This window comes from Sylvia atricapilla, chromosome 7, assembly GCF_009819655.1.
Source record: "Sylvia atricapilla isolate bSylAtr1 chromosome 7, bSylAtr1.pri, whole genome shotgun sequence".
NCBI classification, from domain to species: domain Eukaryota; kingdom Metazoa; phylum Chordata; class Aves; order Passeriformes; family Sylviidae; genus Sylvia; species Sylvia atricapilla.
The window spans coordinates 16,082,969-16,106,155 of record NC_089146.1 but is presented as its reverse complement, the minus strand read 5'-3'; the positions used below and the strand labels follow the sequence as shown (position 1 = coordinate 16,106,155).

Genomic DNA, 23,187 nt, shown 5'->3' with positions numbered 1-23,187 from the left:
GGGAAATATACAAAGTTTTCAAGTATTTTTAATTGAGCTAGCTACTAAAAATTGTTTGATCTCTCTCATTTCCTGCATCACAGCTCTCAGACATAGCTCCTGAGGAACAGCAGTCATGGAAAATTGATCTAAGGTTTCTGACAGATGGTGTGGAATGGACACAGTCGCAAGAGTTTGGTGCTATTTCCAAAATATTTGCTGGAAATTACTAAATCTGTACCAGGCTGATATACACGTACATATCTTTTCATTTCAAACTTGCTTATAGACAGACTGGTGTGTGACTTCAAGCACTCCTTTATCAATTATTAAAATTAATACAGGAGAGCGCAAATTGAAGCAGCTGATGTGTCTGCATGTATTCTGTAGCTTCCATGGGAAAAGGCAGACAGAAAGCTTTCTCAAATCACTGCAACCCAGTCCTGCAGATACTGCCAAATTTCTGGGGCACAACACACTTGACTGGCCCAATCTGTAGTGGAAAAGGTCTGTAGGATTTGTTGTTTCTGGAGAGTGTGTGTATACAAATACACAGATGTATATGTCTGTGTATATCTATTAAGAGTTATAACAATTACTGAAATAAAACAAATGTCATAGCATAATTATAATAAGTAATCAGTGTCCTGGCTCTATGTATTTTTCAATTAAGTAAAAGGTTTTCTGCATACAAGAAATTGCAAAAATGTTGCCAGACTTTAGTATATTATCCTGTCTCTGTTTCAGCAAAGCTCAGCAATTTAAATCAAATTAAGAGATGAAAACAATTGTTTCCAAATGAAGAAAACAGCAGAAGCTGCAGTTGCTTGCACAATTGTCAAGTATCTCCAACACTTGCCCATGTTTAAATATACCACATTTCTACAACACAGACAATAGAACTGAATGTTAAACAGCATTTTGGCCTGAAGCTCACATGAATGATTTTCTATCTAGCACTCTGGATTTCTTATCAACATTGCAGTCTGCATCCTTTTAAAAGTATGAAACTCAAATATGGCCAAGTAAACTCCATGTTCAAAACTATGACAGCACAACATTTAATAATTAATGTGTCCTTTTGTTTGTGCAATCTTAGAGTTTTATAGCATATATATTGAGTTCAGTGAATTGGCTCCATTAACATTACTATTCTGGAGACTAGAGTTCAAGACCAATTTCAAATTCGTGACTTAAACTTTGGGTAATACTAAAAAATGCTTTGGACGGTTTTATCAACAGTATTTACCTTTTTTAAGATTCACTTCACAAACAAATGCTGGATAAGAATCTAACCATAAAAACCTACAACAAAGGACAATGAAGTGAAACTGACATTCCAATCACATAAATATATAACAGCTAAAAGCCTTTCCCACCATTTCTTGTTTGTTTTGTTTTTAAATAGACACACACTGCTGTTCCCTTTGCTTACAAAGAGAGGAGTACATGTTTGCAAACATCACTAGTAGAAAGAAAAGCATGTTAGCCATCTGCCTAGATGACCAGTACTGCATCTGCTACTTATGTGAAATCTGAAAGTTCATCTGACTATGAAACTACATGAGCCAGGACAGATATGAGTGTTTTAAATGCTACATTTTCACTTAAGGAAATGGGTGACCCAAAATGGGGAGCAATATTTTACTAACTACCCTGAAAACACTTCACTAGTAGAAAACTGTCTGCCTGATATCAAAACTATAATTTTATCTAAGCCTTCAAACTTGTGTATCATTTTCATCTGCAAAAGGAAACCTTTGTAAAATGTGCATTTCCCTCATTTACTGGTTTGTCTTTTATTTCAGTGCAGTAAGCACAGTATCATAAGATTATTACATTCTGTACAGTTGATTACACATCAGGGAGGGCGATCATGAACTGAAACTGTAGAATTCAAATGTGATCTGCCTGTGGCTGTGCAACCAAATGAACTGCAAGGCAATCAGCCTCCATGAGTAACAGTTAGGTGTGAAATGAATGACAATCAAACTAATAATGGAATTCTTCAAATTTAGTATGGCAGCTCCTGTGCAGACTGCAAAAATCTTTGAAACAAATAGACATTTAGTGCCATTGTCTCTCTCAGTACTGTCACCCTGAGAGTAACAGAGGCAAGAGAACAAACAACATATAGGAAGAATTTTATTTTAGATAAAAAGCTAAATATTGTTGTTTACTTGGTTGAGAAAAGGAAGATGAGAAATTATTAGCTTTGGCCTCAGTGCAAAGAATAGCTGAATGGTGTTTTGTGAGATTTTCTCTGAGCTTTACTTTCTGTGTAGACATCTGCCTTCTCCAAGACATGGAAATGATCTAAAAAGTTGTTTCAATCCCTGTATGTGACAGCAGTGAGAACATTTCTAGATCTGTAGGGAATTTCTCTATGAATTAGGAAAAATATGCTTAGTTAATCAAACAGATCTGGAAACTTTTGTGTATTTTTTTTTTGAAACATCAGGGTAAAAAATAAAGAAATTAATAAAGAAATTAAATTAACAGCTAATACTAAATTTCCTGTGATTCAGTAAAACCTCATCAACTGTTTTACTCCTTTACATAGAACGAAGATATTTTTAAAGGGGTAAGCGCCAACTCCTGTTGTCATCATATTAAAATAGGTACCGGTACTAATGAGAGGAAAACCAATACTGAAGAAACCTTGATTTTAATAGTTAAATTTTATAACACTGCTTTTCTTGATGCCATTTTTCTGGTAAGGAAAAATTTGTAAGGTATGTGCTTAACTCTGCTTAACTATGCTTCATTCTATACGAAATTTTCGCAGAATACCCTCTCTCCTGAACTCTCTATGCTAGTTTACGACAAGCGCCATCAAAAGCTACAGGCAGTGCCTCTGAATGGGGAAGCTTGTGAAAGTTAATGCTTGGACTTGCTTTGGTACTTATCCAGAAACTGACTAAGCTACGCTCAGTTCTGAGGGTGAGCGCTGAACGAGCTCTGGAGAGCCAATTTCCAGCTGCCTCCTTGCAGCATTTCCAGCCTAAAACAATATGTAGAGACCAATAACTTCTCTTAGAAGCTCCTGAGCATCTCGGGCACACCCTGGCAGTCCTGCAGATACCCCTGAAAGCAGGGCATCCCCTCCCGTCCTTCCCGCACGTACCAGGCGCAGCTAATGGCGCCCGCCCCTCCCGCCGGGCGGCGCCCCCTCACCGGGCCCCGCGCGGGGCCCCAGCCGGGGGGCGGGCGGGGCGGGGGCGGCCCCAGTGCGGGGAGGCGGGGCCGGCCCGCGCGCCAGTCGCGGCTGCGCCGGCGTCACCACCCCCACAGCGGGCGGCGGTTCGTGCGCGGGGCCGGCGGCCGGCGTGGGACCGACGAGGGCGGGAAGGCGCTGTCGCTGAACTCCGGCACGGTGATCTCTTCTCTTTCCTCGCTTCCCTACCCTTCTCCGCACCTTCCCTGTCCCCGCCTTCCCTCGCTCCCGGCCCTTTCTGCCCTCCCTGCGGGAAATGCGCGGCGCGGGGCCGGCGGCGGGCGGATGGAAGGCGGAGGGGGGGAGGAGGCCGGGGGGGGGGGCGGATGGGCGGCGGGCCCTGAGAAGAACAGCGGTAACGGCCGCAGCGCGCGCGCCGCCCCGAGCCCGCCTTGCCGCCACGTGACTCCCCCCGCGCCCGCCCCCGCCTCTCCCGCCCGGCTCCATATTGCCGCTGCGCTGGCCGAGCCCGGGCACAAAATGGAGGTAACCGCGCGCGGGGCTCGCCGCCATCGGCCAAGGCGGGGGCGGAAGCAAAGTGGCTCCTGCCGCGGAGCTGGAGCGGCTTGAATTCCGCTCGAGTCTGCGGGCGGGAAAGCGCGGCGGGAAGGGGGTGGTTGGCGGCAGCACGTCATGGAGCCGCTTGCAGTTCCCGCGGCCGCCGCCTCCTTGCAGCGTTCCTGCCGCGCTCCGTGCCCGGTTTTGCTTGCTTCGCGCCGCGTTGTTCCGCAATGGCGGCGCGGGCAGGAAAAGGGAGGGAGAGGGAGAGGCGGCGCTTCCGCCGCGGGCTGCGGCCGCCATTTCGCAGCGCTCCGGCGCGTGGTGAGAGCGGCCCGGCCCTCGGGCCGGGGCAGGGCTGTGGGCAGCGGAGCCCTTCGCAGCGATCCTGGGGACACCAAAACACCCGGGCGGGTATTCGGGCAGCAGTAGGGCAAGACGAGCCCTACACGTGCGTGCCTCATTGTTCTGCCCTCCCAGTGTTCCTTTCCCTGCTTCCCTTCCCGGCCCATCCCCCCCTCCAGCGTAAGCTAACCGGAGTAGTGCAGCCGGGATGTTCTTTAATACTCTTTCTACACACTCAGTTTTCTCGAAACAGGCTTTAGAAGCATTAAAGTCGTTTGGTGCAATACGCTGCATCTCGCAGAGGAGTGCTGCTACACGTAGTACCTTCCTAATATCTCTCACCCCTGCCCAGAGGGAGCTAAAGCGTGTCCTTTGCTGCCCGAGGAGGTGGGGGAAGGAAGAGTGCTCTTCCGTTTCTCCACCCCGACAATTGCACATGCCAGACACCCAGGACATTCGGTGGCATTGTGCCATGATCCTGGTAGGCAGCTCGAAACACTCCCCACAAACCTAGAGGAGTCATCCGCACCCTACCTGGAGAGAAATAGTTATAATATTCTCCCTTTCCTCAAAACCGAAGGGTTTTTTGCTCAAGTCTTTCAGAGTATGGCAAGCGAAAATAGTGCGGGGTTTGGTGGAGTGTTTTTTTTGATTGGGTGGTTGCTTTTTTTTGGGGGGGGGGGGGGGTGTGTGGTATTTTTTTATCTTCACTGCTTTCACTGAAGCCTGAAACCTTAAAAAACTGAGTTCAGAAAAACCAGCAGCTCAAACTAGTTACTGTTCTTATATTTAAACCAGAAGAAACTGGATTTCTTAACAAAACAGCTAAAAAAAACTTTTTCGTGTAAGCAGTTGATTTAGCTGCTTCGAGATTTAATAACTGAGAGGGGTGATGTGTTCAAAGCATTGGTTTAGTAAAGCTTGGAAACCTATCACATCAAGGTATTAAGCTAATATCTTGGATTTTTTTTCCCAGGCACAAGTTCGTAGTTGTGTTGGGAATACACTACCAGCACACTTAAAACTAAGAATATTTTTTTTACTGCTCAAACTTTTAGTTTTGGTAAAACAGCCTACTGTATGCACTTTAGGTCCAACTTCAGTTGCTTACAGAAAAGACCAGTGCAGTTCCATAGTTATCTCTGATTGGATGGGTGAACTTCCATCTTGGCAATGTCTGATTTGTCTCTGTTAGCTTCTTTTCTCCTGCAAAAGCTAGAGCAGAATTGTGAGTAATGAGACAGTGTCTTAGTGACTTCTTATTGTTATAATTTAAAGATTTCCTTGGAGGCTCTTTAGGTTCTGTAGTTGAGTTGCAGTATATAATTGCTGAGTGATAGTTCAACTAGCATTTAATAACAAAAGTATTCTGAATGTTTTTAGTCAGAGTTGAATAGAGTATTTTGTTGGTGATAAGAATTGAAAAATTCAGTGCTGTCAGCCTTAACTTTCTGTAAGGCAAAGTAGTAGTAAGACTGAGTAGGGCTGTGTTCCACGTGAGCTGAGGGCGTGCATTAGAGAGAGGACAACTCCCTTTTTAACCCTCAAGGCCTTGGGGCAGAGAAGATATGCTCCATGCCCAGGAGCTTTAGGTTGGCCAGGGTGGAGCCTTCCTGAGGAAGGCACAGGTGACTGCTTCAAAGAGAGGTTCATACTTTCCATTACTTTAAAAAGGTATTTAAATGAGCTTATCTGTAGCCTCTCTAACAATTCCTAAGCTTTAGTTTGCCGAACAGTTAGTTTGTAGAAAGCCCTTGAAGTGTTAATGTTCTGTTTCATACCTCCCTTACATGATTTTAAAAAATTAACAGCTCGGTTGAAGTACTTAATATCCTAATACCTCTTTAATCAAACTGATGTTTGATTTGAAAGATTTCAAGAGCAGGCTTAACACTGTATAGAAAGGAACTGAAGAAAATACAAACACTTGGAAGTTTCTTAATAAAACCTTTAAAATTTTTCCTGCATTAAATTGTGATACTCATGATTTCACAATTGAGTTTAATTTGAAGCCAGATTTTAAAGTGAAGTTATGTTTAAGAATTTCTGCTTTGAACAACAGCATGTATTGCTCGTTAGTAGAGACCTGCCTCCCTTTCCATAAGCAGGAACAAAATTTGCAGGAAGAAAACTTTACAAACAAAACCCCACAACCCAAACAAACAAACCCCTCACAGAAGTACACCTGGTCTTGTAAATATCTATGCTTTTAAATGCAGCACAAATGTAGTTTTACTGAAGTTTTGGCTAATGAAGTAAAGCTTCAAGAAACATCCAAAGTAGTAATGGATATTGACCAAAGATACAAATGCATTAATACTAGGAGTAACTGAAGAATCCTAGGAAGTTTTATAGAAAAAAAGGCCAAAGGGAAAATTGTTTGTTTGTCTGTTTAAATGTGTGGGTTCACTCACTGAGCTTATCTTGTAAAAGCGTTCCTATTTGTAATGGTACATACATTACATAGTACAGGGCAGTAATCAAATATGTAATATGGAAGCAAAAGTAATGAAGATGCCTAGTGCTGAGGGTCAGCAGTTCTTGATGTTGCAAGGTAGCTTCAGTAAGGGGTTCTTGCACTACTCTTATTGGAAAGTATTTTTTAAGTACTGGAACTGCAAGACATCCTCTAGTATTCCACACTGCTGGATGCCTGACTACAAGAGATTACACATCAGGAAGTTCTAATAAGCAGTATTTGCAAAATGTTGCATGTTAGAGGGCTTAAAAATCCAGAGAAGCAGAATTCATGTAGTGGGTTTGGGTACTGAAAGTGGAATTTGCTTGCTGTGTATCAGTTGTATTCGCAATAGTTTTGTTAGGTAGTATAAGATAAAGGTTTGCTACAGATTTTAGTATTAGTTTGTAAAGTAAGCTTAACTGGGATAGCAGATGTTGCTTTTTTACACCCCTTTTTAATCGTTAGCTAACTAGGCTGAGGCTTTTTATTCTATCCTTTTAAATACTTCTGGGATTTTTTTTTCTCCTTTCACCCATTTCTTCTGTAAATCCGCACCTGTGCATTGCAGCCAGTGTCACAGGAACTGGGGTAAGTACTGACTTCTCCAACCTGTTTTCTGGGTTTCCTAGATCTAAAAGAAAGGCCGAGTTAGAGTACCCTTCCAAAATGGCTGCTATTAAGGAAGAGAGAGAAGTGGAGGACTACAAGAGGAAAGGAAGACGATCCTCACAGGTGAGAGGATGGTTTTTTTAGTAAAAATAAAGTAGTTTTAAGGGGAAAAGATGAAAAAAGCCCGCAAGTTAACAATTTCTATCTGATATATTAATATCTTTTTTTTTCTACCTTCTTCATCCCCGTATTAGCGGAGTAACTTTAAACTGCAGTGTATTACCTACAGTTTTAAGGGGTGGGGTTTTAAGCATAATGGGGAAATTTTGCTTGTCTAGCTTTCTGTTATAACAAAACTGATTAAATGTATGTTTCTGATTAAAGCAAGGTGTAATTATTAAGAAATTCATGCATCCTCAGAGTATCAGCAGGAACTTGATTACTTCCTACCTTCAAAGTCCTGTTTTTACTGGGCAGGAAGACAGGTTTCTCTTTTTTTTTTTTTTTTTTTCCTTTTTTTTTAAGTAAAAATGGTTGCCTGATAGTCACTGCGAATGAAAGCGAGCTGTACTAAGTAAAAATAACTGTTTTCTTTTGCTTCTAGCAGAAATACCGTAGACTGAATAAGGTGCGTAGTATAGAGAAGATGTTGGGGCTGTTTTTGGGAGGATGGGAGCTAGTTACTTTTGGGGCAGGGTTTGGAAGTGGGAGGGGGGAAAGTTCTTAATACCCTTCAGAAAATAATTTTAAGATCAGCAAAAAGGGTATTAAACGTGCCTATATAGCTTCTAACGGAGGCATTTTCTCTTTGTTTATTGGGATTTGTTTGCTTTCTAACTTTACTTTTTTCAGGTTGCCTGAATATTTTAGCTTGTTCAACTTTTTTTCTGGAATGATACACTGCTGCAATGTGGGAGGGCCTGTACACTTGAATTACAAACCAACCTTGTCAGAGTTGCATGTGTCTGGTAGTGTATGGTTATTTTGTATTGAGGTAGGGTGTGTAAAGTCCTTTTGGAAGGAATGTTGAAACTCTCACTCATTTGGACTTTGAATCGAGTGGAACTGGGGTCGGTCAGCCGCATACTAAATAAGCTCTTGTAGTTCACGAAAGTAGATTGCCCTGCAGTGATCTTTAAACTGATGCGTTTCTGGAGAACAGGTTTCTCGGGGAAAGTTGCTGCAGCCCCAGTTGCCTGTAAGCTTTCCAGTTTCAGAAGAGAGGCTAGGATTCTACTGCCTGGGGCCAGGGTGGTCTCAGGTTCAGGCACAGCTGAGTTCGGATCTGGTGACAGGCATTTTGGGGGCACTTGCTGCTGCTCAGAGGTAGAATGCACGGGAGAGCTCCACCCAAAAATTGGCTTTAGGGAGAAATACTGCAGCTCTAAAAGGCTGATAATTCAAAACGGCTGCCACAGGAAATTTCGGTTGATGGCAACCCCAGGATATAAGTAGGATGTATCCGCAGCAGTGTTGTCTCAAAAGGCGTCGGGATTTCTGCGAAAGTGAGGATTTTTGCAGGAATCCCGGGGGGTTTTAGCTGCTATCTTCCCTCCCCGGCTTAGGCGAAAGGTACAGTTAGACTGCGCCGCATGTTGGGGGCTTGGTTAGGGCCGGGGAGGCAGCGGTGCGGTGTTGCCGGCGGCTCCCGCAGCGCCGCCTCTCCCTGGGCCCCGCGGGCCGGGCCCGCCCATGGCGCCACTGCGGCGCCGGCCGCGCGCCCCGCCCTCGCCTCCATATTGGCGGCGCGGCGGCCGCGGCTCGGCACAAAATGGAGGCGGCCCGCGCAGCGCTTGGGCTTTAGGGGGGAGCGCGGGAGTCGGGGCACAAGGAAAGTGCTCCGCCTCTGTAGAGCCTTGTAATATGTCTGGAAGCCCCTTTGACAGCTTAGGGGGAGAAACAGTGTCTTGCCGACTAAAGGCAGGCCGGGCAGTCTTGCGGGTGTTCTCTCCAGTCCTGCCAGAGGAGTGCTGCAAAATGGCGTGCTCTCCTGGCAGGTCAGCTGAGCTGGAGGCAGCCTGATTCTGATAGAGCAGGGAAGTTACACTGAGGGAGAGATGTGCTCTGCAGGATCTTTTGTGCAGCAAAGACTGCTGTTAGAAATAACTCGAAGTAGAACAACTGAGAAACAGCATCTTGTGTGATAAGAGGACAGCACTCTGAAAACCCCAGTGAGAACAAACTGCCCTAAAAAACCAATTCCCTAGTTCTCTAAGAAGATACTGCTTTCTGTTTTTTGCACTGAGTTCCTATAACGTGTATGTGTCCTAAAGATAATTTCTGTCCAATAGAACAGAGAAGCTGTAACAGCAGGTGTTCTTCCTGCTTATAAGAATAGCGGTTCTCATCACATAATAAAAATAAGCAGAAGAGAACTTCACTTTCCCTTACCTAAAAAATTCTGTGGTCGTTCTTTTAAGGTAAAAGTACTCTGAGTTGTTAGATGGAAACCCTAATAGCCTTTGTTAGTACCAGAGAACTGTAAATAGCCTGTGCAGTTTTTCCTTAACATAGGTTTCTGATTTTGGAGGAGTCAAAACTTTATACAGTTTTACATAATAAATTTCTTTCAATATGTGTAGAAGAGTTTAAAACAGTGTTCTGAGCTTTAACTCAACTAAAAATTGTCAGTAGATTTTAAAAATTGCAGTTAACAACAGATAACATGTGACTTACGCAGTAGGTGTGTAATCCTATAAAATTAAAGTTTCAGTGTAGTTAGAAGGAAGATTTTTTAAAAATACCTTTGTAGTCTGGACCACTTGGAAGACACTCACTACAAGCTTTACTTTGTAATCATGGGACTGTGATCCTCCTGAGGTAACAAAGCCTTAAAATAGAAGGCTGTTGTCAAGAATACTGGGGTTCTTTCTAACAAAATTCAGCAGGTGTAAGGGCAGGGGTTTGCTTCCCGGACAGCTTTTCTTAATTCTAGTTACTGTTTGCTGTAATACAACCTGAGTATTATAAACCAGCGATTTGCTAAAGCACTGTAGAATACAAAAACTCTGGCTCAAAGGCGCTTAAGCCTTTCTGGCCAACCCTAGCAGTGTGACAGAGGTTAAAGCACTTCAGATTTGAAGCAAAATAAATAGAAGTCTATGGCTGTTTTTATGTAGTTCACCTCAGGATAATGCTGCATCTAGTCTGGTTTAATGCACTGCAGCAGAAACAGTGAGGCCTGTTGAATAGTGATGCCGCAGAACTGAAGTCATACACAGCATAGGTGGCCAGCACCTTGTGAGTGTTTTCCATGCACAAAAGTACCCACTTGCTGAATGAGATTTTAATCTGGTTGCTTTTTGTAAGACTTCCCTGACAGCTGCAGTTGTGAAACAAGTTTTTGTGAACTCCTTGTCAAACGTACAGGGAAATTCCCTGTTTGTTAAAAAGGTGCAGCACTGAAACACAGCAGAAGCACAATTGAGCTTTTAAGCCATTTCAGTCATGTGATAGAAAAATAGGATCTGCAAATTTGCACTTTTTAAAACTGGTCATATATAGACACTGTTATCAACAGCTATTACACTTGTTTGTTCTGCCATGCTTGCTAAGTTACTTTACTTATTCTAGTAGTTGTACCCACTGTTGGTCATTGATGAGTTGTTACTCATGGCATTTTTTTGTCTGTAAGACAGGTGTATGTTGTGTTACATTTAAATATATTTCCCATAACACTAAAATCCACATATATATTTGCACTTCCTTGCTTGCATGTACTCCAATAGTAAAATTACCAAAATGCAGAATTTTTAATTTCAAGGAATTTAGCATTGATATGTTTCATAAAAATGCATAAAAGTAGCCTGTCAAAATGGATGCCCCCAAAGAGTAGACATTCAGCTCACCAGGAACCTTTCTTTCTTTTATTCTGCATTCTTAATTTTTTTGTAGTTCTGCATATTTATGCTTCATAAAGTGTTAGAACTTCCCTTTATCTAGCAGTGCTTCATCCCCAGTCCCTACAGCGTGATCTGCATCTCAAATATAGGTACAGAATGAATGCACTTCTGGGTAGTGGGGAGCAACTAAGTTACCTAGTATATTGAAATCTCTTTACTGTTTGCATTTTAACACTCTTTAAGTTGTTAGTGTTTTAATTAAAATCACATCTCATTAAGTGTTCACTATTCTGCCGTCTAAACCCATTAGAAGTCATTGTTTTTATGTAAATGTATTTCACCTATTTGTAGTATAATGTGCACAGGTAATTTCTAGTAATACGGCAAAATTTTAATTTTGTGGTTTGTATTCAAAATATGTTTATGATTTTTTGATTTTATAGGGCCATGAGCCAAAGGAGCCAGAGCAGTTGAGAAAGCTGTTCATTGGAGGTCTGAGCTTTGAAACAACAGATGATAGCTTGAGAGAGCACTTCGAGAAATGGGGCACACTCACGGACTGTGTGGTAAAGTCTCTAGTATTAATTTGCTTTAGAAAGGGTTAGGTACTTAAAGTAGCGTGGAAATACAGAGTGCCTCCTTGTGTGTTTGCAGGTGATGAGAGACCCCCAGACAAAACGTTCCAGAGGCTTTGGCTTTGTGACTTACTCCTGTGTGGAGGAGGTGGATGCTGCCATGAGCGCTCGACCACATAAGGTTGATGGACGCGTGGTTGAACCAAAGAGAGCCGTTTCAAGAGAGGTGAGTTAGTGTTCCAGTAGGCCACATATCCTAATCTTTATCTCTTGCATTAAGCACTGAATGTCTTTTTTGGCATTACAGGATTCTGTAAAGCCTGGGGCACACCTCACAGTAAAGAAAATATTTGTTGGTGGAATTAAAGAAGATACAGAAGAATATAATTTAAGGGAGTACTTCGAAAAATATGGCAAGATTGAAACCATAGAGGTCATGGAAGACAGGCAGAGTGGAAAGAAGAGAGGCTTCGCTTTTGTAACTTTTGATGATCATGATACAGTTGATAAAATTGTTGGTATGTGAGCTCATAAGTGAAAAATTACTTACAGGATGAAAGTGTTAAGATTTCAGAAGAGCAGTGTGTGGAATGAGATGCTGCGCAATGAGCTGCTTTACTGTTGTGAGGGATGGGGTTGATTTAATGTTACTTTTCAAAGTGTGCACATGCCTTACAGTAACTTTCCATGAGAATTTTACAGCATACTGCAGTGATGTGATTTTCTAACTTCCCTTTTTCATTATTTTCTGTAGTTCAGAAATACCATACTATAAATGGACACAACTGTGAAGTGAAAAAAGCACTCTCAAAACAAGAGATGCAGACTGCTAGCTCTCAGAGAGGTGAGTTGTAGTTGTGCATAGCTATTTTGTGTAACAGGTTTTCAATTAATGTAATTCAAGTGAAATATTTTGTAGGTCGTGGGGGTGGCTCAGGCAACTTCATGGGCCGTGGAAACTTCGGAGGCGGTGGAGGGAACTTTGGCCGAGGAGGAAACTTTGGTGGGAGAGGTAAATGGCTAAAATATTAATATAGAATATAATTTACATTTTGGTTTGTGTCGTTTTTTTTTTTTTAATTTCCTGTGTCAACTGGCTTAACCACTTGTTTGTTCAGGAAAACATTCTCATCTGTTTTGTGTTCTAGGAGGCTATGGGGGTGGTGGTGGCGGTGGTGGGAGCAGAGGAAGCTTTGGGGGTGGTGACGGATACAATGGATTTGGTGATGGTAAGTGTATTGTTCACTTCCTTTTCCCCAATGTTAGAACCAGCTGTAAGTTTTGCCTTCACCTTGGAAGCAAAGTCTATTTTTGTGATAGTGTTATAATAGCAATAACAAAAACGAAGTGTGTACATTGTAGAGCTGTGAAGAATTAACTTTTTTGTTCTTTCCACAAAAATGATGGATGGAAAAAATACTCTTCTGTATTTACCCTTTAAAAAACCTCACATCACAAGGTCATGAGGTAGCTGTTTGTAATTGAGAACTAAGTGAAGATTCTGATGTCAGTTGAGATGACTAAAACTGAATAAAGCAGTAAACAACTGTTTTCAGTCAACTCTTTAGACCTCTTGTGGCTCAGTAGTATCTTTTTTGTGATGCAGTTAAGGATGAGTATCGTAAATGCATCTGAAGAGAAATGCAGCAATTACCAAAAAGCTAAAAGTTGCAATTACCATAAGGCAAAAAGGGATGAGGGAAGAGGCGTGTAATTAATTACTTAGGTCCTGGTTTTATAAGCATGGGGTATTTTCTCAGTTAAATAGTTTAGCTAAACTCTGCAACCACAGTGAATATATATAATACAGGGAAAGTGCTGTGGGACATTTTTATTGTGCAAGTGTGTTGGTTTGGGGTTTTCTGTTAAATGAATCCTTCCTTACCTGTATTTAGCTTCGGTGTGTTAAGTTTGACTCTTCTTTTATTCAAAGGTGGCAACTATGGAGGTGGTCCTGGCTATGGCAGCAGAGGAGGTTATGGTGGTGGTGGAGGACCAGGATATGGAAACCCTGGTGGTGGATATGGAGGTGGAGGAGGAGGATATGATGGCTACAATGAAGGAGGAAATTTTGGTGGTGGTAAGATTCCAGCTTTAGTTCAACATCCATCGTTCTTAGGTTTCATTTCACAATGCCTGAAATACGGTAATTCACAAAACGAGTTGTATTCTAGGTTTTAACATAGAAGGCCATGTTGCATAAGGAAATTTTTTTTTCATGTGGATCAGCTTTGATAAACTACATCTTTTGCCAGAAATGTATTTTTTAAAAGCTTTGGCTGTAAATTTGTATGTGAAGGGAGAATACAGGAATTTGAATGGTTTTGATCATTTCGAGTATGTTACTGTCAGATACCAGTTCACAACATTTAGATTACATTTTCCTTTGCGAGGACTTGAAGACACATTTTTTAAGGTTTTTTGATTGTTTGCCTCAAATTTGGGGAGCTAAGCTGCAAAAACGACTGTATGTCTTACTATTTTATTTGTGCATGCAGCATGTCCATTACAGTTTAGGGGTTGTTTGTTTGTTTTTGGCTTTTGGTTGTTTTGTTTGTTTGTTTTTGGTTTTTGGATGTTTGTTTGGGGTTTTTTGTTTGTTTTGTTTTTTTGGGTTTTGTTATTGTTTTGGGGGTTTTTGTTTTGTTTTTTTGTTTTGTTTTTTTTTTAGCAAATAAATTGTAATTTACATTATTGCCACACTTGCAAAGTTGTACAGGAGAACAACAGTGGTGAAACTCACAGTTTTCTGATTTTGGTGGCCTTAATTTGGTCTATTAAGTTAATATCAAATTGCCTGCTCGAATGTGCTTGTAATGTGATGTGTTTCATCTCTGATAAAATACTGATTTCAGATAATAAAAATAACAATACCGTATGCAATACCATTATTTTGCATTGAGATAGCATCAGAATACATGAACTTCAGTTGTTCTGAACTACTGCAGTTTATTTTTTTATTGGATATTGGAATTTGGCAAGTTTTGTGTCCTAAGGCCTGTTCAACCAACACGGTTCTGTCAATTACTTGTTTCAGGTAATTATGGTGGAAGTGGAAACTACAATGATTTTGGCAATTACAGTGGACAACAGCAGTCTAACTATGGTCCCATGAAAGGTGGTGGCAGCTTTGGTGGCAGAAGTTCAGGCAGTCCGTATGGTGGTAAGTATGATTTTGTACAGAAAATACTTTTGAGTTAAAATCCCTTGTTGTTCATGTATTTCAATATACACGTTGGGTTTTTTTGTAGGTGGCTATGGATCTGGAAGTGGAAGTGGGGGCTATGGTGGTAGAAGATTCTAAAAATGCTACCAGAAAAAGGGTAGGTGTAATGCATATTTATAATGATGATTAATAATGTACAACTGTTCACTGAGAGTAATAATTTTCTTATCCTGTATTCAACAGGCTACAGTTCTTAGCAGGAGAGAGAGCGAGGAGTTGTCAGGAAAGCTGCAGGTTACTTTGAGACAGTCGTCCCAAATGAATTAGAGGAACTGTAAAATCTGCCACAGAAGGAACGATGATCCATAGTCAGAAAAGTTACTGCAGCTTAAACAGGAAACCCTTCTTGATCAGGACTGTCATAGCCACAGTTTGCAAAAAGTGCAGCTATTGATTCATGCAATGTAGTGTCGATTAGATGTACATTCCTGAGGTCTTTCTCTGTTGTAGCTTTGTCTTTCTTTTTTTCTTTTTATTTTCCCATTACATCAGGTATATTGCCCTGTAAATTGTGGTAGTGGTACCAGGAATAAACAAATCAATGAATTTTTAACTTTTCAATATTTGTGTAGTTCAGTTTTTCCACATTTAGTACAGAGAACTCTATAACAGAAATGAAATGTAGTTTAGGGTGTTTCCTTGTTAGTTAATAGAGAAGATAAATGCATTTCTCAATTACTATTTTGTATTAATTTAAAGTTAACAATAGAAACACCTATTGATTTGCAGTCTTAAGGGTCTAGTCTCAGTGTATATACGTAACTGTCATTGACATGAGTTACATAGGCATACAGAGGGAAAACATCTGTATGTTGCATTATAGTTTGTTTAGATGTATAACTAGGATTGAGTTACTCAAATTAGTGTTTGTGAATCATAGAACTAAGCTTTATCTTAATGAAAATTTCAAATTACTTTTTGCTTTGTGCATATTTTTTTAATTTGTAGTTCTGTATTAGTACTAGCGCTTCAAGAAAATAAGGCATGATAAATATTTTAACAAGACCAACTTTAGACACATGAAAGCTGTCTCCCGTCTCATTTGAGATGTATAAGGGATAACTGAAGTTGTTTAAGTCTTGGGTGGAGAGAAAAAGAAATTTGCTTTTTACCTTCGTATTTATTGTAATTCCCGAGAAGTTAAGGTGGGGGGAATCAAGTGCCTGTTTCCTTGGGATATACAATGATTCTGTTTCAATAAAACAATACTTTGGGGAGGGTGGCTTGGAATTTTCATCCCCTTTGTCCCCATTTCCTTCTCCCTTGCACCAGACTGCACTGTTTCAATTAAATGAGGTGTCATAGTGAGAGTAATAGGTATGTTCCTCAATAATTTAATGGCTATATACTTTCTTGCATGCACCCTAGGCAATTTTCTGGACACGTGCTTCTGACTGGGAGCCAAGGGTAGCACAGGTGTAATCACTGACAGTCCCAGGTAATGCGTTCCAAAAGCCCATTTCCCATGGGCTCTTAAATAGTAGAGTTCTTTAGCTGTTTCCCTGGCAGACATCTGTGCTCAGCTGAGAGCTCAAAGATAAAACACAATCTAGTTGTATTTTACTGACTAGAAGCACTCCCACAACCTAGAGGGGTACAGTCCTGACTTCCCACAGGTAGAATGATAGTGTGCTACAACTGGATTTGGTGCAGTGGAGTAGAAAATCTGACCCGTACATGTGGCTAGAAATTGTACTTCATTCTCACTTCTGACCTCCAAATTAAGGCACTGCAGTCTGTCCTGTCCTCATCTGATGTGAATTCTCTTGACTATTGCCAGGCCAGTGCTTGCTGTCAATTCAGACTCAGAAGAGTAGGGACCCAGTCAATAAAAGAAATACTCAGACACTTGGCAGTATGTATTGGAATTACTCACACCTGTTTCACTTCTGGGTCAATGTGCAGTATAAGGTAAATGCAATTCCAGTGTAGGAATGAATCTGCAAAGATGTATGAAATGGCTTAAGGCATAATCAGTCATATTAATAATGGATTATAATTTTTAAGAAGTGGTAGAAAAATAAGTGTGTTGTTTGAAAAAAATTAAACATGTTATTTAAACACTGTTATTGGAGTGTATTTAGACTGCAGTATGCTAAAACAAGGAACCAGTGTCAAGATGGTAGCCTCCAAAATGGATTTCAAAGTCTGCTTATTGTCTGTGGAGTTCTGAAAGATCTCAGAAGTTAAAGCAAGAATTGGTGGTTTAGTGAACGCTTCTGTTGTTGTACGTGTGCATTTGGGCTTGGGGTGGGGGGGAGGCTGTACTTCAATAAAGGCATTTTTTAAACAACCCATTTGGAGTTTGAAAACATGGGAAACTAAACCACAACTCACTAGGGAGTGAGACACCTAACTACTGACTTGCTTTGTACATTACTACGCTAGAAGATGTGTAGACTTGCACCTGGGGCCTGCATCTGATTGCAGGGACAACTGGAGGATGGGGTTGATGTCCCTTCTGACAATTGATCTGGTATTTCTAAATTTTTTTAGAATGTATTGACAGTGTTCTTTTTAACAGGGCCTCTTGTAGCTGTACTGTGACTACAATGTTAACTTTGAAAAATAGTGTCATAATAAACTTTATGAACAAGATCTGTATGCAACCTTTTAAGAGATGGATGTAAGTGACCGCTTTGTAGGTGGGTGGGGTAGCTTAGCTGTTGTTTGTGACGTGGAAAAGTGTAAGCCCTGAGGACAGTGATCCGCCAGCTTTACAGAACCTAGGATGTACTTCCTTGATCCATACATTGCTAAGGAGACTCGTAAGACAGGACTTCAGCAGCCTATTGAGTATGGAGAAGTCAGCCTAATTAAAGAATGACAAGGCAGCAGGAGCAACAGCTTCAACTTCCAGAAAAGTGAAGGAATAAGATACTGTGCTGATAGTGAGCAGCTTTCCCAAGGCTAGTTAAATCTGCTTATCACAGCTGAAATATCGAAGAAAGTCTAGCAAGAGTTCTTCACCTTTTGGAACCTCCTTGAGTGATAGCTACTTGAGTTGACTCAAAATCAATAGGTCTAGCATTTAGACCTGAAAGGAAGGGCAATGAGCATAGGTAAGGTTTGCCTTTAAAATTTTTCATGAATTATAAAGAGTGGTGGGAGGTTTTTAAACAAGGTAAGAGTAATTTTTTTAATTTTCAGGTTGAATGAGAAGCTGCTGCTTGACAAAATGGGGAATGTCTTGCACATCCTCTTCAAATGAAGGTTTCTGACTGGGTAAGATTTGTAGTGTATAGTAAAATGTGTTTAACCCTTATTTCTTTCTAGGCTTTCCTTAGACAGTCTTTTAATATCAAGGGAAATCACAAGTACTAAGCAGCAAATATTCCAGCATATGTCATCCAGAGTTTCCTGTTCTGGATGAGGGCTGCTTGCTGGCACAATTTCTACTGAAGAATCTTTGGTTCCTGGCAGATACAAAATTGCTTCGTGTCTGAGATCAACAAGACAAGTTGATGTTTTGAAAGAGTGTGTTTTGGTTACTGGGGAGTGTGCTGGAGTGGGAGGTGGGGGGAAATTGTTCTGTGCCTTGTCATGGAAAGAGGTGGCTCAGAGAAGCCCAGAAAGGCAGTGACACTGAAGTGGTTCTTCAGTTCTCAGCAGAATGTGACCTGCTGCTGCTCCCGTTCTGGGAGGGAGCTTGGTGTTGGTGCAAACTGAGATTTCCCTCACAGGTAGTGGATCTTGCCTTACCAGGTGATACTGTATGTATGTGTACAACTGGAAGCGCTCCCTTTCAGATTCTGGGTGCTTTCAGGCCAGGGTTGTTGAGGCTAATACTGTCACACGAGAGCCAGCTGAAATCACAGTGGCATTTGTACAGGCAAATCAAATGGCAGTAACTCATGGAATCTTGATTTTGTGCAGACTGGAACATGTATTAAGTCTTGGAACATGTATTATTTCCTATCTGCATCTTTGGCTGTTACAGGTCCTTTTATAAAGTACTTCAGCATCTATTTAACTTCCCAACACATTTCTGAGCCTGTGCATTCTTACGAAGTCAATTTCTAGTTTAGTGTTGGTTATGCTTCAGTTGCTCTGAAAGTAGTCAAATGGAACCTGCCAAATCAGAGGCAGAGGCATATTCACAAACTGTTTCAAGTACTTAAACTTTTTTACCTGCTGCATGTAGACTCCCAGAAAGTAATTCCTGGCCTTGTTAAAAGCAATATGGAAGTAACATACAGAGACTTCCATAAAATCAGAAGCTATTCAATTGGAAATCTCATGATGACTGCATATATTTTTTAAAAAAACGTTGAGACAAGTCTGTGTAGCCAAGATTGAGCCTAAATCTGAAACTGCAGCAGTACAGTCACGTTGCCTTAGTGTAGCATGCCAGCTTGTTGCTGAGATGACAAGCTTGCTCTCTTGGACCTAAAAGTGGGAAAGCTGTGCTTTTGCTCCACTTGGCAGAGCTCCCACAGGCGTCTGTGCAGCAACAGGTAACGGGGAACAGCACTGCCCCTCGGGTGCAGGCAAATACTCTTGCAGTGGTCTTTGGACTTTTTTAACAGTAAAATTTTGAAAATGTTGTAACAAAATTAACAAAATCTTTGTAGCTTGCCTTGGTACTAGGCCTGTGTATAGAGTGAAGCTCTACCTTTCTTTAACAGAGGATTCCATGTTGCTGCAGACTTGTTCTGTGCTCTGGATGGGTCTTTTTGCACCACATACAGAAATATATAATCACTGTTAGAATTATTTTCACAGTTTAATTTATAACACTCTTGTTAAGACTAATTTGCTTAAATTCAGTTACTTATAGCCAAGTTGTTCCGAAATAACTTGGACCATAATAAGCGCTTTAAGGGAGTACTTGGTTAGTTGCATCTCTGTCCAAGAGGCACTTCAAGGAGTTATGACCATTGTTTCATGGCCATGTTTTTGTTTACTGGCTTCCATTGAAAATAGGAGCTTTAAATGGAGATGGGAATGTAAAGATGCAAAGCATTGGTCCCTAAGCTGCAGTTATACAGAAATTTACTTGATAACAAAAATGATACTTCCAGGTAGAGCAGGGGGTTTCCCCAAGAGCAGCCCAGATTGGAGGCAACTATGCTATTACAAAAAACTGAAATTAAACACAGCTTCTTAACTTTGATATCCTTTCAATACATAAAGTTCCTAATCTTTTCAAGCATTGATTGTGTGATGTACTGACTGACGTGCTGTCTTTGGTTCCTGTGTTTAAGACATTAACGTGTTTTCATGTACTGTCTACACTGCAGTGGAATAGTCACAAATCAGTGTGTGGTCTCTGACAAGTGTCTGTATCTTAAATTGTGTGGAGCATGTAAGATCTTGAGTATCACTGAAATTCTCATATCTGATGGATGATTCTTTTTCTGCTGTGGGTGCTACAGGTTGACATCTCTCTATTAGCTTTTTCCTGAACTAAAGTAATCCAAGTATCTGCATAGAAGAAAAAATGGCCTTCATGTAGAAGATAATATCGCAGGATTGGAAACAGAATAAAATTGTGTAACTGGCAAAGACTTCAAGAGCAATGGTGCTAGTGTGCTCACATCTTGAAACTTGAGGCTGAACAAGTTAAAATAGCTGGAAATTTAAAATTTCAGTATAGTCCATATTGGATTGAAATTTGTTAAAATATTTCAATTTTGTATCAGAATAAAGTGTATATTGTCAAATGACTTACATCATAAAATGCGTTGGCATCACCTTTTTTTTAGTGCTTTGAAGAACACAGTGGTCTAGAATTACTGCAACACATTTTCTTACAGGACCATCTTTCCAACTTGGGACTGCAAGCGAAAAACCCTTGGTTCAGGCCAGCTTTTCAGCTTTATTCTTAATAGTTTTAAAGCCATGTGGCAGCTTGTCAGTGTGAGGTCAGCACTGTGATGCTTTTGACTTGGCAATGTCACTAGTTACTCAGGTTTGGGAACATACTCTGTACCTCAGTAATAATAATAATAAAATGAAGGTTATAGTTTGCAATCTGATGTTTTTATATGTATGAGTAATGTGCATTTTTTTCCTTGATGTTGGGGGGTCTGATGCGAGAGCAGCATGCACTGTGTTGATATGAAGAACACTTGTTTAAACTGAATGCAAGTTGCCACATATCAAGTTACTTTAGACTGCTTCTTCACCTGATAAAATTCAAACAAGGCTGCTGTGTTAACTGCAGGTGTTTTGTTGTTGTGCTTTTGTTTTGGTAATGGAAGAAGCAGTATGTTTTAGACAAATAAATGGTACAAATATAGCAGTCCCTGCAAAGGCTGTAAGGATGCTGTTTGCCTTTGGCTTTCACATTAGTGAACATATTAAGGAACAAATGGAGGTGCAAGGGCAGGAGTTTACTGAGATACCTGTTTTATAGCAAATTTGTAGTTACAAGTATTTATGTTGCACCTGTAGAGAGAATTTTCTCTGACAGACATTTGATAGCATAGTTAATGGCAAGGGGACCCCAGGAGCTTTTTAGGTGCTCTGTGCTTTGCCATCGGCCCCTGCCTGTGTTGAGCAATTACTCTGTATCAATGTTGAAAGGCTGTCCAGGGCCATTGCTGGGTGTGCTTTTTCCTTGATGCCTATGCTCTAAAATTGCCATCTTCAAACTTGGATTAGTCCTCTTGCTTTAAGTGGCAGTAGTGTCTTGCATTCCCTCAGTGCCTCCCCAGGCTTGGCTACTGTTGGGAGTTTTCCTTCCTGAGCAGTGCTGGTGGCAAGGCTTCGAGGCACAGTTTAACAGCATCAGAAGGAAAAATAGCCCCTGCTGCTGCAGTAGCTTTGTTTTAGGCCAGCCAGGTACCAGCTGAATTATCTAGAGCTAGTAAAGTCCATTAAATCGAGCCTCCAGGTTTTCAACCATTGTTGCTGACCATCTGCTGCCAGCAGAGGACTTTCTGCATTTGGAGTGTGTCAAGGACAAGGCAGGGGGATAGCCCGGCACACAGCTAACAAGGAAGATCAGGATCACAAAGGTAAGCAGCCTCAGGGTGCAAGCTGGATCACCTAAATCTGCATTTCCCAGTATCTTCTGCAAAAGCACAGATGTAACAGGCATGGTTCCTAGAACTCAAGAGATCCTGGAAATAGCCAAATTTTTTTCATAACTCCACTCTAAGAGCATCAGCCATGGACATTGTGCAGGGCACAACCTCACTTGAAAGCTTGCAGCAAGTAACTGTATGAGAAGCCACATGAAATCTTCTTCTCTTGATGTAGTTAGGGTGGGAACATCTGCTAGTCCCAGGGTTAAGTACCAAAGACTTCCTTCTGGTGCTGGCACTTGGCAGTACCCCTGTCTTTTTTAAAGAGGGTGTAGTCAGTCACATCGTGATTCGTGGTGTTACACTGCCCTGGAACAAACCTACCTTTGCAGTGAAGCTGTTACTGCTCTGCTTTTTCTCCCCCAGCCCTGCCGAGACTACATTGCAGCGGGGCAGGGAGAGTGTGGGTGAGTGCCTGCACCAGGTGCCAGGGATGCCTTGCTCTTCCGAACCGATCAATGAGTTCACGGGAAGGTGGGGACAAGGAGACAGAGGTTGTGGGTAATAAAACCAAAAGCTGATTGGGAAGGCTACTGTGGCTACCCAAACAGTAAAAGATAATCTGCAATTCAGTGTATTTGGGGAAAACCAGAACTGGTACCCACATTATTACAGGCTCCAAATTAATGATAGCTGTTCAGGTGAGAAGGCTTGCAGTCACTGGAGTGTTGTATGAAAGCAGCAAGCAGCTCAGAAGAGTTGGAAATGGGAGTCCTTGCACAGCAGTCTGTGACACAATACTTTCCCTGCTTCATAAATGCACAGGGTTTTTTTTTTGAGGACACTCAAAACGTTCATAATAAGTGATATGATATGGAATTGGGATGATTAAAAAATTGTTCTTTTAGCTTTCAGAGCCAGCTGAGATGCTTTTGGATGGATATGCAACTCTAGCACAGTTTAAAAGTTTGAGAATAAAAATATCAAGACTGAATTCAGCAGCAACCTGTATCATTTTACTCAACACTACTCTTAACTTTGTGAATAATGAGCTAATGGAAGGTTGTATTCCTAGTCTGATACTCCTCTTTAAACCCCTTCACCTACTGTAATACTACACCATCGTTGTGGGTCCTATTCTACCTTTTCTCAGCATCTCCATTTCCTTATTTTAGAAATATGTACCATAAGGTGTTGCAAAACAACTTCTTTCAATACATACTTAAATGATATTATGCATAATATTGCAATAGGTAAATTCCTAAAATTATATGGACCATCAGTAGCAAGAAAAAGAAATCACTTCAGATCAAGCATGCCTTTTAGAACTTTCACAGGGATGAAGATAGTATTTAATGTTCAGATCAACATGCCTTACAAATTATGCTTTTTTTGTATTGGAAAAAATAGAAAATGATCAAGTGCAATGAGTTCCTTTGAGTAGTAAACAAAACAATGCTA

General features: G+C 41.1%; 1 protein-coding gene across 3 annotated transcripts; it reads left to right on the top strand.

Annotated features, from left to right (window-relative positions):
- The first annotated feature begins 3,268 nt into the window (after positions 1-3,268).
- Positions 3,269-17,350, top strand: HNRNPA3 (heterogeneous nuclear ribonucleoprotein A3). Of its 3 annotated transcripts, none has more exons than XM_066322746.1 (13): positions 3,269-3,357; positions 7,123-7,232; positions 7,714-7,737; positions 11,395-11,517; positions 11,606-11,752; positions 11,834-12,044; positions 12,281-12,370; positions 12,431-12,538; positions 12,675-12,755; positions 13,460-13,606; positions 14,564-14,689; positions 14,778-14,849; positions 14,936-17,350. In XM_066322746.1, the coding sequence occupies exons 2-12, from the start codon at positions 7,167-7,169 to the stop codon at positions 14,828-14,830; spliced, it is 1,176 nt and encodes a 391-aa protein (XP_066178843.1). In that variant the 5' UTR covers positions 3,269-3,357; positions 7,123-7,166; the 3' UTR covers positions 14,831-14,849; positions 14,936-17,350. The 3 variants fall into 3 exon arrangements, with proteins under 3 accessions (XP_066178843.1, XP_066178845.1, XP_066178844.1); XM_066322748.1 differs by having other exon boundaries at positions 3,273-3,350; positions 7,130-7,232; XM_066322747.1 differs by having other exon boundaries at positions 3,276-3,357; positions 12,446-12,538.
- The last annotated feature ends 5,837 nt before the right edge of the window (positions 17,351-23,187 follow it).

What these genes read in the sequence shown, in the direction of transcription:
- HNRNPA3 (XM_066322746.1), top strand. Translation starts at nt 7,167, where the DNA reads ATGGCTGCTATTAAGGAAGAGAGAGAAGTGGAGGACTACAAGAGGAAA. An exon ending in GCACACTCACGGACTGTGTG is followed by an intron (nt 11,518 to 11,605) that starts GTAAAGTCTCTA and finishes GTGTGTTTGCAG; the next exon opens with GTGATGAGAGACCCCCAGAC. An exon ending in ATACAATGGATTTGGTGATG is followed by an intron (nt 12,756 to 13,459) that starts GTAAGTGTATTG and finishes TTTTATTCAAAG; the next exon opens with GTGGCAACTATGGAGGTGGT.